The sequence below is a fragment of the Sorex araneus genome, chromosome 5 (assembly GCF_027595985.1).
Source record: "Sorex araneus isolate mSorAra2 chromosome 5, mSorAra2.pri, whole genome shotgun sequence".
NCBI lineage: Eukaryota > Metazoa > Chordata > Mammalia > Eulipotyphla > Soricidae > Sorex > Sorex araneus.
Genome location: NC_073306.1, coordinates 5,461,838 through 5,477,626, shown reverse-complemented (window position 1 = coordinate 5,477,626; position 15,789 = coordinate 5,461,838). Strand labels below are relative to the sequence as shown.

At 44.2% G+C, this 15,789-nt stretch overlaps 1 protein-coding gene across 3 annotated transcripts in view; it reads right to left on the bottom strand.

The window, feature by feature from the left end:
- VPS13D (vacuolar protein sorting 13 homolog D) overlaps window positions 1-15,789 on the bottom strand; it is a 265,713-nt gene that overhangs the window by 239,108 nt on the left and 10,816 nt on the right. For all 3 annotated transcript variants that reach the window (XM_055137626.1, XM_055137627.1, XM_055137628.1), the window contains exons 3-9: window positions 14,446-14,523; window positions 11,223-11,413; window positions 11,048-11,128; window positions 6,819-6,935; window positions 4,057-4,161; window positions 729-899; window positions 192-292 (exon numbers count right to left, since the gene is read on the bottom strand). In XM_055137626.1, coding sequence (XP_054993601.1) covers window positions 192-292; window positions 729-899; window positions 4,057-4,161; window positions 6,819-6,935; window positions 11,048-11,128; window positions 11,223-11,413; window positions 14,446-14,523 — 844 coding nt within the window. The remainder of the gene's footprint in view (window positions 1-191; window positions 293-728; window positions 900-4,056; window positions 4,162-6,818; window positions 6,936-11,047; window positions 11,129-11,222; window positions 11,414-14,445; window positions 14,524-15,789) is intronic.

Genomic DNA, 15,789 nt, shown 5'->3' with positions numbered 1-15,789 from the left:
AAACCCAAGATACCAAACAAATATATAAACAAACACATCCATCCTCAATGAAAATCACTGAAATAACCTTTCCAATGCCAGAAAAATCAACTGGACTTTTACTGCCTACTAGGAGTTCTAGCTCTGCTCTGTCCAGGAAGAGGCGAGACAGACACGCAGCTCACATACACCCTGAATTCGCAGGGCCTTACTTCTCAGACACGGCAACTTTGGGCTTCCATTTCCGGAACTTCACCTGCCGCTCCTTTCGTTCCAACTCCTTGAGGAACTCCATGATCTGCCGGTACTGGAGCTTTTGGTCAGAGGTCGAGAGGCACAAGGTTAGAACAGATACAATTCTTCTACTCAACCAAGACGTATCTCTAATACAAATTAGTCAAACTTACTAGAGACACTGAACTGAACACTAGTGCAAAGGGGAGGATCAAATTTCAGTATCATGTGGCATTTCTCTCTGCACTCCACGTATTTTTATTTACTTAATGTCATTGACTGTTTCGCAGTGCCAGAGGTCTCAAAGAAAAAAAAGTGCTCTGCCACTGGGCCACATCCCCAACCCTCTCCCCTGACTCTCTTCACAGCACTTGAAATCAGTGCATCAGAACTAAGCTGAGAACAATCCAATCAGATTGTTTGACAGCGATCTCTAACCAACCCTAATTTTGGTCTTATGTACACTTTATGTCCTTCCTGGGGCGGCCGCCCCACCCAGCAGCGAGCACGTGTACCTGAGAGAGTTTCAAGGGAATGGTCTCCAGCTGAATGTCACACTCGATTCGGGGAGTGTGCCGGGTCCGCAGAGGTTCCTTGGAGCAATTTCTCTTCAACAGGGCAGACGCACACACAGGCTCTAAGATGTAGTGATGACCACGGCTCTCCATGCTCTTGTCCATGGCTTCCTGAGTGTCACAAGAATGTCCGCCATTAAGAGAGCAGTTCCACAATCAGGGCCCAAGGTGACCACTACTCATCTATCACATATATCAGATTCCAGAAATAGGGTATTGTGGGGAGGAATACTGGAAATCAAGAGCTCTTGAGGATATTTGAATTTTTACTTCTATTCAATAGGTAATATATTCAGAGAATCTGAAATTTCAAAAGCAAAGAAAGGTGAAATAATGTCTTTCCAACCCCCATGCTCCCACCACACAGACAACGATGTCACCAGCGACATTCCAGACAGGCAAATCCATATTTTATGGGTTTTTTAACAAACTGTTTCAATGCTGTTTTGACGAGGTTTTCATTTGCTCATTTGTTCTGATGGTGAGGGGACTGTTGGGATACCCCCATACACATGGGGGGCTCTGCAGTAACAGGGGTCACATACACAGCATGCACACCAGCCCTCTGAGCTCTCTCCATGGTCCTTCCTTGCCTCGTACTGTACCAGACAACTATCACATATTCATCATAGTAACCTTTGCCTTCGGTTCCAGGGATGTGGCTCTGAGATAGAGCATATGACCTGCACATGGGAGGGCCACAGTTTGCTCTCTGGCATTGTAAATAAAAGGGGGAAGGGAATAAGACCTTTGCCTTTATCCTTTATTTTTATACCTGTGAACAGTTTGGCTTAGGTTTGGGGCTACAACCAGTGGTGTCAGGGGCTACTCCAGTAGGACCTACCTACTCTGTGCTGTGGGTCACTCCTAGTCACTTCTGGTTTAAGTGGACCTAGGTGGTGCTGGGTATCGAATCAAGGTTGGCACATATAAGGCAAGCTCCTCACCTGCTATATTCTCTCTCTCTCCATCCCTACATACTGTTTTGTCCTACAGCTACAGATGCACAGTACTTATTTAACTGAGTTGCTGAAACAAAAGGCATATATACCATCGCATGCAAACAGAAGCTGAACAATCTTGGGCAGGGGGCAAAAATGTGACCTCTTCATTTCAACTAAGCCACCCTCAGGGGCCAGAGAGATAATACAGCAGATAAGGAACTTGCCTTGCATGCAGCTAATCCAGGCTCAATCCCTGGCATCCCAATCAGTGCCCCCAAGCCCACCAGGAGTGAATCCTGAGCATTATCAAGTGTGACGCAAAAACAAAACAAAATCAACTAATCCAACTTAATTTTATGAAAGGATAAAAAAGAGAAACTGAGTCTACTTCAAGCACGTGCAGCCATACTTTATAAACCCAGGGATTATAAACCTGCAGATGTTTCTTACTTAAACACCATCATAGTTGAAGTTTCAATATAACAAGAATTTTCTCTTTTAAGAGTCAGATCTGGGGCTTTGTTCATTAAAAATCTGGATGCTGGAGCCATGGAAATAGCTCAGGGGTTAAAGGTGCATGCCCTGTAGGCTTAATAACCCTAGTGTGACACCTGACACCTCATGGTCACCTGATTATTACAGGGTGTGGGCCAGGGAAGCACGGCAACCCTGGGACCAATCAGAGCCACAGAGCAGGACCAGCACTGCCCAGTAGTCAAGTATTACCACAAATGACCCCTTGGCCCCCTGAGCACTGCTAAAGAGGCCCACAGTACTAAGAGAATCAATAATTATTTTAGATACATACAGAGGAACATTGTGAAACAGAAACCATAAACTACAATACAAAGAGCACTGCACCACAGTGTAAATCAATTTTTACACTGATCAACCTTAAAAACTAACCTTAAGGGTTAGAGAGATAGCTCAACCAACTGAGTGCATGCTGTGTGTAGGACCCCAGCCAGCACAGTCCCTTGAGCAGCACTAGGGGTGACCCTGAGCACAGAACCACTAGTAGCTCCCAGCACACTGGCTCTGGCCCCAAAATAAAAAGAAATAGTAAACTATTTATTTAAGTGGGTTAAGAAGACTGCAAGATTTCATGACTTCATCTCTCCTAACAGCTGCGTAGTATTCCATTGTGTAGATGTACCAAAGTTTCTTTAACCAGTCATCTGTTTTAGGGCACTCGGGTTGTTTCCATATTTTGGCTATTGTGAACAGTGCTGCAATGAATATATAGGTACAGATGTCATTTCTACTGTGCTTTCTTGCATAAGTGGATAAACATGGAGAGTATCATGCTAAGTGAAATGAATCAGAAAGAGAGGGACAGATATAGAGGGACTGCACTCATTTTTGGAGTATAAAATAACATCACATGAGGCTGACACCCAAGGACAGTAGATACAAGGGCCAGGGGGATTGCCCCATAGCTGGAAGACTACTTCATGAGTGGAGGGGAGAAGACGGATGGAATAGAGAAGGAATCACTAAGAAAATGATGGCTGGAGGAACCAGTCGGGATGGGAGATGCATGCCGAAAGTAGATAATGGACCAAACATGATGACCTCTCAGTGTCTGTGTTGCAAGCCATAATGCCCAAAAGTAGAGAGAGAGTATGAGGAATATTGTCTGCCAGAAAGGCAGGGGGTGGGTGGGAAAGGGGGGGTATACCCGGGATATTGGTGGTGGAAATGTGCACTGGTGGAGGGGTGGGTGTTTGATCATTGTGAGATTATAACCCAATCATGAAAGCTTGTAACTATTTCACGGGGATTCAATAAAATTTTAAAAAAAATTTTAAAAAAAGAGGAAGAAACAGGAAAAAAAAATAGAAATATTGGAATTTTTAAAAAGGTTTCCCTTTGTATCCTGCACTTAATGTTTATTAGAAGAACGTCAGATAAAAGTTTCTTTAAGCGATTAAAAAAAAAAAAGAAGAAGAGTGCAAGAAGCTACTGCACATGCTTTTGCATGTGGGAACCCTGGGTTCCATCCGCAGCACCACATGGTCCCTGGAGCCCTACCAGGAAGGACACCCTACATCCAGCAGGATGCAAACTACGGTACTACTGGCTGTGGTCCGAAAAAAGAGGAAAAATTAATAAATCTCTAATAAAACTTACAAGTTTTAAATATAAACATTTGTAAGTAACCTTACAGGGGCCAGAGAGATGGTATACAGGAAAGGCACATTTGCCTTGCAAGCAGCCAACCTCAGTTCAGCCCACAGCACCCCACGTAGGGCTCTAAGCCCCAGATCTACCCACTCTATATCGGTGCAGTGCTGCAATGAAGCACCCCCGCCCCAGCATACCTGCAGCTCCACCTGAGGCAAGTCTCCCAATAAAGTGCAATCAGCATCCCAATAGATGCTAAACTCTGCCACATCCAACTGCTTTTTCCGCATTAATTTCTGAACCTGAATAAGAAAGACAGGGAAGGAAACAAGATGACTCACTATTCACAGTTATTTACTGACCCAACAAACCACCAGAAGACAAGTGCCTCACACACTTGGCAAGGTAAAGTGATTTAAAACATGGTTTTATGAACCAGAGAGACCACTCAGCAGGCTGAGCTCACACTTCACGTGCAAGAGGCCAGGCTTGGGGCCAGAGCATTAGTACGACAGGAAAGGCGTTTGCCTCGCAGGCAGCTGCCCCAGGTTCAATCCCTGCATCCCACATGGTCCCTGGAGCATCACCAGGAGTAATTCCTGAGTGCAAAGCCATGAGTAACCCCTGAGCATCACCAGGAGTAATTCCTGAGTGCAGAGCCAGGAGCAATCGCCAGGTGTGGCCCAAAACTATAAAAGAAAAAAAAAAAAAAAAAAACTCTGGCAACAGAGCAGAGTGGAGCTTCCCCACCTGACGTGACAGAGATCCTTAGCTGTGATTACATCGAAATAATGATCAAGTTTAGAGGGCCAAGCTCCAATTAGGAATACTTGGTTATTCTGCTCCGAATAGCTACATCAGTCTGGGCATCAGGGTCCAGTACAATCCTTTTTCTGGGTGCTTCATGACATGGAAAAAGCTGGGAAATATCAGCATAGAATCACTAGGAGTATGAGATATAAGTAAAATGGCCACTACATAATATTTTAGAATTGGAGGCTAACAGAATCCTGAAGACAGCCACAGTCAGGATCACAGAAAGAGCCATACTTGATATTTGTAAGGTAAACTGGAAGTAGCACCACGTAACCAAGTGGTTAGAGAAGATGAGGAATAAGTGAAAGAATGGGATAAACAAGGACTGGAATGATAGCACAGTGGGTAGAGCGTTTGCCTTGCACACAGCCGACCCAGATTCGATTCCCAGCATCTCATATGGTCCCCTGAGCACCACCAGGATTAATTCCTGAGTGCAGAGCCAGGAGTAACCCCTGAGCATCAGCAGGTGTGACCCAAAAAGCAAAAAAAGAAAAAAGAAAGAAAAAGAAGAAAGGGATAAAGAGCGAAGCTTAAGGCTAGAGAGATAGTAAAGCAGGTGTTTCCTTTGCATGTTCCCATCCCTGTAGCACCCCATATGGTCCCTGATCCATGCGTGCAGAGTAAGGAGGAAGCCTTAGCACCTCCAGGTACAGCCCCAAAACAAAATTAAATAGATTAAAATAAAATGTTGAGTGGAAGACATGAAAGGATCAGTGTCATGGGTAAGGACCCCAGGTCTGGAGCAGGAATGGCGAACTTTCACAGTACAGGGGCCACCATAAACACCTCTTGAGGTAACGCCTCGATTCTGCCACTACAGCTTGAAAGTTCCCAAATGGTCTGCAGACAGTGAGTGCGACCTTCAGTTACAAAATCAGGCCAGGGACCAGATCTGGTCTCCAGATCAGTTCGCCAATCTCTACTCTAATGCGGGCCCGTGGGGGTTGAAGAGCTAGCTCCACCCTCACTCTTCTCTTCACCTTTAGCTCCACTGCAGTAAGAGGAAGAAAAGTGTGATGAAAAGCCATGAAGTAAATCATTAGGAGCAATAAGAACAATGCCTGACATATCACAGAGATGTGATAAATAATGTTAGGTCCCACTGATTTTATTATTTAGTAATATGGTAGAGAAGAATAAAGAGGGAAAGTTGGTTTCAGGGAGGAAAATGAGAAGACACAACATAAGGGAATCAGTTCAGTTACGATAAGATCAAAGAGGTACAGAATAAGCATAAACATGAAAGTAAGAGGAGAAGTGGAAGAGCAAAGAGAGTACAGCAGGTGGGGCGTTTGCCTTGCATGTGGCTGAGCCCAGTTCAATTCCTGGTACAACCAACAGTCCCCAGACCAACACCAGGGTTACTCCTGAGCACAAGGTCAAGAAAAGTCCCTGACCCTGGTTGGGCAAGGCCCAAACTGCCCCCCTCACTCCCTCCAAAAAAAGGGAAAAAGAATAGGGATCAACAATGAAACCAGGGACCAGGGCCATAGTACAGCAGGTAGGCCTTGCCTTGCATGCAGCTGACCCATGTTCGATCACTGACTTCCCCATTTGGTCCCCAGAGTCCATCAGGACTAACCCCTGAGCACAAAACACAGGAGTACGTCCTGAGCACCACCACAAGATGTGAGCCAAAAACAAGAGGGAAAAAATGTGGAAACCAAAAAAAAAAAAAATTGTAAAAAAAAAAATGTGGCAACCAAAAGCAAATACTCCCACTAAGTAGCTTCGAAACTATGAAGTAAGAGTTCACTCAAGAAGAGCACATAGTACATACAAGAAGGATATCAAAGTTGAAATCCTCTACACCTCCATTTCCTCATATGTAAAAAACTGAATTGCATCAGCACTTTACAGATGAGTGATGCACCCAAATGTCAGCAAATCAGACTTGTTACATAGAGAAACATTTGATCATTGTATGACTGAAGTATAATCATGAAAGTGTGTAAGTCTGTAATTGTATCTCACAGTGATTCATTAAAAAAATTTTTTTTAAAAAAATTTTTTTGATCAACCAACTAACATGGTGGGAAAGCATACAATTTTATTTGCACAACAAATATAACAAAAGACAGGGTCTCAGAGTCCCGACAATAAAGCTCTCTAACTGGATGCAGTCAAATTTCATACTCACAGGCTCATTCACAGCATTTTGCATGGACACGTTCTTAATGCAGATGCCAAACGCAAAAGGATGGGAAGGATTGGTGACACCATCTTCAAAGCGCAAATGAACATCTTGAATCTTTAACTGCAAAGGGAAGAAAAAAAAAAGAAAAGCACAGTGAGACAGTTACAGGTGGATGACTACAAGTGGGAGCGAAACTGTCCTGAGCCACTGATGTGACTCAAACAGCATGCTAGGCAAACACTTTGCATAAAGCAATACTCAAATGGTGCCAATCATAAATGACCTAAGTGCCATTTCTTTATTAGCACGATCACAATATGACAACAACAAGACTTTCATTAATCATTTTAGAAGATAACACTCAAAGAAAGTAATACCACTATACCTAATACCACTGGGCCTCCCTCTCTCGTAATATGTTAATCTTATCTGTATTCCAACACCAGGATAAATGAACATCAGCAGGGCATACTTTGGACTTTGATATTTATTTCCCCTTGTTCCTTTAGGCACTAACTGTCAGTGAATTAAGAACTATCAATAGAAAGTGAAAAAAACAACTCATGTCATGGAAGAAAATATTTTAAATCATATAAGGACTACAATTCAGAACATACAAAAGAACACTTACAACATCACAATTGAAAACAAAAAAGGTTTCTAAAATGGAAAAAATAATTTCAAAAAAAAAAAGGTTTCTAAAATGGAACAAATTTTTCACAAGAAATACAAATGGCCAATAAGCATATGAAAAGATGAAAATGCAAATCACAACTATGGTGAGGGACGAGAGTAATAGGAGAGGTTTAAGGTACTTGCCTTGCCTGCAGATGACACTGGTTCGATCCCTAGCACCACATGGTGCCCAAGCACTGCCAGGAATAACCTCCAGAGAGCTGGGAATAGTCCCCCTTGCACCTCTGGGTAAGCACCTCCTCCCCCAAAAAATAATTAACAGAACTATAATGAGTTGTCTTCATACCCACTAGTACAATTAAACCAAAAGACAATGGCAAAATCAGGGAGACAGTGCACCAGTGGGTACCTGTTCCACGTGTGAAGATGTGGGTGCCATCACTGACACCAGAAGAAAACACAAGCCAGCCTCCTTGCAAATTCCTTTCTGGAAAGCACCAAGTTGTTAGTTCTAAAACCAACAACTGGCAAAAAGTCCCTCAGCTCCCTTTTTACTCTTTGGGGGCCAGAAGGAGGGGCTGGGGGGGCAGAGGAGCCCTCACCCAGCAGTGCTCAGGAATCACTCCTGTGGGACACGGGCAGCATACAGGGTATAGGGGATCACACCTGGGACCCCCATTTCTTAGGGAATACCCAAGTTTCAGATCCCAAATTGCGGAGAGACCAAGTCCACACATGATAATGCAAAAGCAAAGGAACTTTATTACTAGCCCGAGCCAGCGCTAGCTCGAGCTAGGGTCCAAGTCTCATCCAATGCAGTGGAGTCTTGACAAGGACCCCAACGCCAAGTCACTAGCAGTTTATAATAGGGTTCAGAATTAAGAAACAATTTATATGCTGGTCTATTTTTAGCATCAGCCCTATTACAATGGTGGTCAGAAATTAGGCAATGGTTAGTAACAGTTTCTGAGAAAGGTACAGTAACCCTTCATGACCAGCCAGACCCAACTGCCCAATCCCTTATCTCTGCGAATTACTCAACTGGGAGTTTACCAGAAACCGCAAGTCCTGCTCCTGGGAAACAGAAACTGAGGCCTAGTTGAGATTTAATGTTAGCTGCAGCTTGTCATGGCATTAGTTTCACCCTCTCAGAGCACTCACCAGAAAGGGCTTACAATTGAAAACTCCTTCTCTGTCTTGAAATGTGAAAGTATTTCCTGTAACTGACATCTGAATATCATTCCTTTGAAATGCAATCATCAGGAAGGAGAGGGCTCTTCTCTCCTAGTCTCTGCGACAGGACAGAAGTCCAGCTAGCAGGTGGGGCTGGTCTCAGCAGACCTACAGTGATCATTACTCCCTAATTTTTCACCTCTGAAACCCTGCCCTGAACACCTTCATGTGTGCATTCAAAGGTCCAGTCACCTCTGTGCAAACTGGAACGGGTCTCTGTTCTTTTCCCTGCTGTCAGCAGCTACTGAAAAAATGCTATACCACCTCAACTAGTTACCTGTCTGTCTTAATTTTGACCGTCCACATAATAAAATAGGTTTCCTGGTCATGTGAAAGAATTAAGTGCTGATTCAGATCACAATGTAGATGAACCCTTAAAGCATTATCCCAGGTCAAAGAAGTCTGATATTGAACATCAGGGAGATGTAAATCAAAATCACAATGAGACGTCAACCCATATGTGTGACAATGGCTACCAACAACAACAAAAACAACAACAAACACAGGAATGAGAGTTGGTGAAGATGTGGAGGAAAAGGGACCCCTGGGCACTGCCCACAAGAATGTGGACTGGGAAGTCATCTTGGGAAAGATGATGAAGGTTCTCAAAAATGTTTAAAAGGGGAGCCAGGGAGATAGTACAGTGGGTAGGACATTGGCTTTGCATGCAGCCAACCTGGGTTCAATGCCCAGCATCTCATATGGTCCCCAGAGCCCTGCCAGAAGTGATTCCTGAACACAGAGCCAAGAGAAACCCTTAAGCATCACCGGGTATGGCCCAAAAGCAAAAAAATGAAAAATAGATTATCAGGGCCAAAGAGATGTTACAGTGGGTTAAAGCACTTACCCTGCACACATTCAACCCAGGTTCTATACCCAGTAGCACTGTAGCACTGTTGTCCTGTTGTTCATCGATTTGCTCAAGCGGGCACCAGTAACGTCTCCACTGTGAGACCTGTTACTGTTTTTGGCATATCAAATACACCACGGGGAGCTTGTCAGGCTCTGCCGTGCAGGTGGGATACTCTCAGTAGCTTGCCAGGTTCTCCAAGAGGGACAGAGGAATCAAACCCAGGTCAGCCTTATGCAAGACAAATGTCCTACCCGCTGTGCTATCACTCCAGGCCTATACTACTTTCTTTACCCAGTATCTGATATGAACCCCTGAGCCCACCAGGAGTGATGCCTGAACACAGAACCAGGAGTAAGCATTAAGCACCACTGTTGTGGCCAAAAAAAACAAAAAATAGATTATACACTTTAAAAGTATTAATCTTATGATATGTGAACTCAATAAAGCTATTAAAGATAAAATAGTAACATGATTTTTTTTATAATTCTGTGTCAGCAAAATAACTGTCTTGAAAAGAACTCAAGGCAACCACCCAAATGGATGAACCACTTTACCAATATTATCAGTTATGAAACCAACAGCCTCAAACTGGACTGTCTGGGAAGTGCTACACCTGGAACATATCTGCCTGTGTCACACTGGCATCGCAATGTGACACCACACACCACACATTTTCATCACATCGCAATTAAAACCCTAGGGATAGTTAAGTAGAGGTTAATTCTGATAAGATTTGACTATAAGAAAATTACTATGAACCCTGATCTAGTGAAGAGGAAAAAATAAAAGGAATCAAATTTAAACCAAAAAAAGTGGCCGATAGCCTGGCACTATAATTCTTCAACCCTTGACATATATATCATTAAAAGATTAAGTATTTTTATCGGGCTGCTCGCAATTTGCTGTTTGGGGAAGCTGTGGTAGAGGGGGACACCCCCAAGAAGAGCTTAAGGGGTCCAGGGACTACCCCTAGTGGTACTTAACCAAGCAGGTCATACAGTTCAAAGTTAGGGCCATGAGGTAGCAGGAATTGAGCTCAGGTCCTCAAGCACACACCTCCGAACCCTGAGCTATCTCCCCAGCCCCCACAGTTCACTGTGTAATCAACTATAACTGGTGTATACAATTTGCCCCGTCTCACAGCTCAACAGAACAAGAAGTTAAGCAACAGGCCCTGAAACAGTACAGTATGGGCAAATCATTTAGCAAGAGGGATTGATTCCAACATGCAAAAAGAAAGCACAGTGAGCAAAAGAAATGGAAGTGAAAGGAAAACTCCTACTCACACGAGCCCAAGCGAGAAAAACCTGAGTCTGCCCAGAGCGTGGGACTGGCTTTTCAGGTTCTGGCTTCAGTAAGGCCTCGCCAAAGGCACACCTGGGCGGCCAGCACTACACTCTGTATCACTTAGAACTTAGGAGAAACAAGAATTGAGACATGAAACACATTTCTCAGGAACACAGAAAGCCCTGTCTTATTTATGCCTTACACAAAAGTCAACAGGACCTACTTCAATGTTCTCCACAATTCTGGTCACCACGGAGGCAGTCACTGAATACCAATAGGATTCCCCTTTCTGCTGGCGCTCGCTCTACAAAGGAGAGGGATGGTGTTAGCAAAAGGAGTGTGTGCTCATTCTCTGTCTCCCCACCGCTGCACAATGGGAAAAAAGATCTCTGCCTTGCCTTCCATTTTTCCTCCAAGGCTTGAAGTAGAGCTTTCTTCCGTTCCCTTTCCAATAGCTTCTCCTTCTCATCATTGAAATCCTGTATTTTTTCAGGGGCTCCAATTAAGTGAAGGCTGGAGATGGAGATCACCCAAGGGTCCACATGGGGGCGATAGAAGGGAATCTGCAGGGTTACCTTGCCAATTAAACCTGAGGGAAGGAAGAAAGTCTTATTAATGCCTGTACACATTCGTATGTTTATTGGGGCTATATCCAGCAACGCTCAGGTTTACTCTGCACTCAGGGATCACTCCTGGAGGGGCTCAGGGCACTATATGGGGTGCAGATGATTGAGCCTGGGTCAACAACGTGCAAAGCAAACCAGTGCCCTACTTACCGTGCTATGGCTCTGGCCCCATTTCTCTTCTATGTTTCTGTAAACTATTAGTTTTCCTTGAGGAGCACTTTAATTCTTACCCTCTGGTTTTCAATTTTAAGAAAATAGGTTCTCATACACATGAAACGAGTATTATCAGGCTGAAGTCTGTAGAACAAGACAGAGGGTGGTAGACAGCTCAAAGGGCTGGAGCATATGCTCCGATGCAGGAGGCCTAGGTTCTATCCTCGGTACTGCATGGTTCCCAGAGCACTGCCAGGAGTGAGCCCCAGCACAGAGCTGAGAGTAGACCCTTTGCACTGCCAGGGATGGCCCAAATTAAAAAAAAACAAAGTTAACTAAATTTTTTAAGAAGAACAAGCATGAGAAATTAGATGCTGAAAAAAGTTGTGTGACTTTGCCTTTGCCTTCTCAAAGGCTGTATCTTGCCTCTGGAGATGATCCATCCCCACAAACTACACTTCCTTGGGATCTTCTCCTTCCGAGCAGGCCCTGAGCACAAAATTCCTAGCTCATCTTAACTGGTTGATGAGAAGCAAATACTAGGAGAAGAGTACTTTCAAGATTTTCAGTGTGCCCACTAGAACGTGCCAACTGAGCCACAGGTAATGCTGCAGTCAAAAAGGAAATGACAGGCAGACTTGGGCTGAGTGTAGAGTTGAGGGTCCTGGTAGAATTCTCATTCCTGGGGCCGCAGCAATAGCACAGTGGGTAGGATACTTGCCTTGCATGCAAGGGGTTCAATCCCTGACATCCCACATGGGACCCCATGTGATTCCTGACAGCAGACTCAGGAGTAATCCCTGAGCATCCAGTGGGTGTGCATCCACTGGTGTGGCTCAAGAACAAACAAAACTAATGAGAATGACATTCCTAATAACAAAGTTTTTTTTTTTTAAATGACAACACCAAGTGATCAACTATGTAATCCAGTAAGAAATTAAGAAATCTTACAACAAATAATAGAAAAAAATGTTACTATGAGTTTATCCAGAAAACTAAAAATTAGGGGCTGGAGCGGTAGCACAGCAGGTAGGGCCTTTGCCTTGCACGCAGCCGACCTGGGTTCGATTCCCAGCATCCCATATGGTCCCCCAAGTACCACCAGGAGTAATTTTCCTGAGTGCATAAGCCAGTAGTAACCCCTGTGCATTGTAGGGTGTGACCCAAAAAGAAAAATAAAAAAACCACTAAAAATTAGTGTTTTATATTACAACTGAAACCAGATACCAGCTCTCACAACCAAGAATTTCAACAATAATTAACACAGTTGTAATCCCAACCTAAATGGATTAGGCTAATAGTTACAGGACAATAAAATAGAGTATCTGTTACCCACATTTCCATTTTGTGGGACAGCATAAAAAAGGATCACTTTTGCAAAAAAAAAAAAAAAAAAAAAAAAAAGCTCTGTCATCAACTTTCTCTTAGAGTCTCCTGTGGTCCTTTGCTACCTGTCACTTCTGGAAGAAGCCTCAGTGCACCATCCCTCTGAAATTCTTCTTTGGGGTCTCTGCCGGCATATGGCAGCTCACTCAGCACTCACTTCAAGTTCACCCTCACTGATGTCACGAATGCTGAAATCTCTTACATGGTATCTGTTCTACTTCACTTAGCAATTGGCTTATCCTGTATTTGTACTGTTTTTTGGGGGGAGGTGGGGCTTGGGCAACTCCCAGCAATGCTCAGGACTTACTCTTGGCTCTGCACTCAGGAATCTCTCCTGATGGGATTCACAGACCATATGGGATGCCAGGGATCGAACGTGGGTCAGCTGCGTGCAAGGAAAATGCCCTACCGTTCTACTATCGCTCCAAGCCTGCACTTGTACTTTATTATAGTATAATTACTCTAAAATAAGAGAAGGACGAAGTAGAAACGTGAGGGATATCTAAATAGAAACTAGTGGCTATTTAAAAGATTATGTTTATACCATGGCAAGCCTTGATTCCTCATCAAACCTGGTCATGAAAGAACTATAACAAGTACTGAGGCCAGAGTAATAGTACAGCGGGTAAGGCGCTTGCCTTCCATGCGACTGACCCAGCTTCAATATCCAGTAGCCCATATGGTCCTCTGAGCCCACCAGGAGTAATCCCTAAGCTAAGAGCCAGGAGGAAGCCCTGAACACTACTGGGCAAGGTCCCAAAGACAAAAATAAATTAATTTTTTTAAGTGCCAACATTTACCGAGTGTGCAGGCACAGGGCTCAGCAATTTTAAATTTATTAATTTTTTTAATTACTTGATGCTTGGGGACCATCTGCAGTGCTAAGGATCAAAACCGAATTTCCTGGCATGTGAACTGGGTGCTCCAGCCCACTGAGTTACCACTCCAGCCTTCTTATTCTGTCTTCACAATGAGGAAGCACACAGGGAGTTAGGGAACTTCCCGAGGTCTGCACACACAGAACACAGCTGATGCGGGATATAAACCCAGACATACTGCTGCACGGCCCAGCCATAAGGCAACGGAGGAAATGGTCTCTCAGTGATACTTACAATGAAAACCTGAAACTCAGAACCCCCTCTATCTAGAACACTTTGATACTTTACCTAAGCCAAACATAAGAATTCTAAACATAAAGCCCTCCTACAGGGCTTATTAAAGGCACAGGTTCAGTGACACTCCCCTCTGAGACTCCAGCCCAGCAGGTGCGGGGTAAACAGACCCCCCGCCACCAGATAAGGTGACCCTACCACAAGCACCCTAGAGTCATACTCCCAAGACCAATCAAACCTCTTCCTGGTCACAGAAAGCCAAACTCAAGCCAGGACTTTCAGGTTTTAATGTTCCGAACAATTTTAGACTCAAAACAGCCTCCCTCCCCTTTGGCTCCACATACCAGCTTTGACTTCAAATGGTAATTCCAGCTCTTTCAAGGCATCCTTCTTTAATGGCAAGTTTTCTAATTCAACGGCACCTGAAAAATAAAAACATCAGAAAAATTTCACCCAACAAATGTTAATAGATGCCTACTCTGTGCAGATCATGAAAAGTTAAAAGTAGGGGGTCAGTGTGTGTGTGTGTGTGTGTGTGTGTGTGTGTGTGTGTGTGTGTGTGTGTGTGTGTGTGTGTGTGTGTGTGTGTGTGTGGTGGGGGCGGGAGGCGGGGAACCTAGAAAGACAGACCAACGGGGCTGGAACACAGGCTGCAGGTGCAGGAGGCTCCCCGTTCAATCCCCAGCACCACATGAGCACTGAACCAGGAGTAGCCCCACCAAATATGAGGGGGGGGGATTTTTTTAAAAAGGTTAGGGGCTAGAGTGATAGCACATCGGGTAGGGCATTTGCCTTGCATGCGGCTGACTCGGGTTCAATTCTCAACATCCCATATGGTCCCCTGAGTGCCGCCAGGAGTAATTCCTGAGTGCATGAGCCAGTAATAACTCCTGTGCATCACCCGGTGTGACCCAAAAAGAAAAAAAAAAAAAAAAGGTTAAAGGTAAGTTGGGAAATTTAGCGTTAACAACTAGAGCTGGTTAGAGTCACAGACAGCACTGCCACCAGTCCATGCGCTTTGAGACTAAAGCCCCATGGTCCCACTCAAGACAAGTAAAGAATAGCTGAAGCTTATTAGCTGGACCTCAACTATAAATAAAGCTGAGGTTATCAGCAGGTGAAGGGTTAGGTGGAGATCTCTTTTTTTTTCCCTATGAGACAGAGGTAAATGAATAAAGTTTTACGGTATCTATGCTGTTTCCTATAAATATTTTTCTATTCACATGTCTTGAAAAATACAAAAAGTCAGTCTCAGCAGGTAGAATCTGGCCAGCTGCCAGTGTGCAGACCCCTTAGAAAGGCTAATACTAAACTGTAGCCCATTAAATCAGGATAAAATGCAAGATCTTCAGCCTCCTACCAGGCATCTCTGGAACTAAAACATAAAACCTGAAGGTTTTGAACATGCATCCCTATTCACTTAAGCCCAGGATGGGTGTAAAAAGGGCAGAGAGCTGAATAAGCTGGCCATGGAAAGAGGGCCTCTGACAGATGCCTCCCCATGTTCTCTGCCACCAGCAGGTAGATACTCGGCCAGCAGTGAAGAGGAACAGTCCAGGTGTGGCTCACTCAGTCTAACTAAAGTCACTCAATCACAAATACATTCATTCCTGCTCTGCCGGCCACTCAGCTGACCACAGGACTCCCCAGCTAGAGAGATATTCAGCATTTTAAAATTTTGTCTGCAC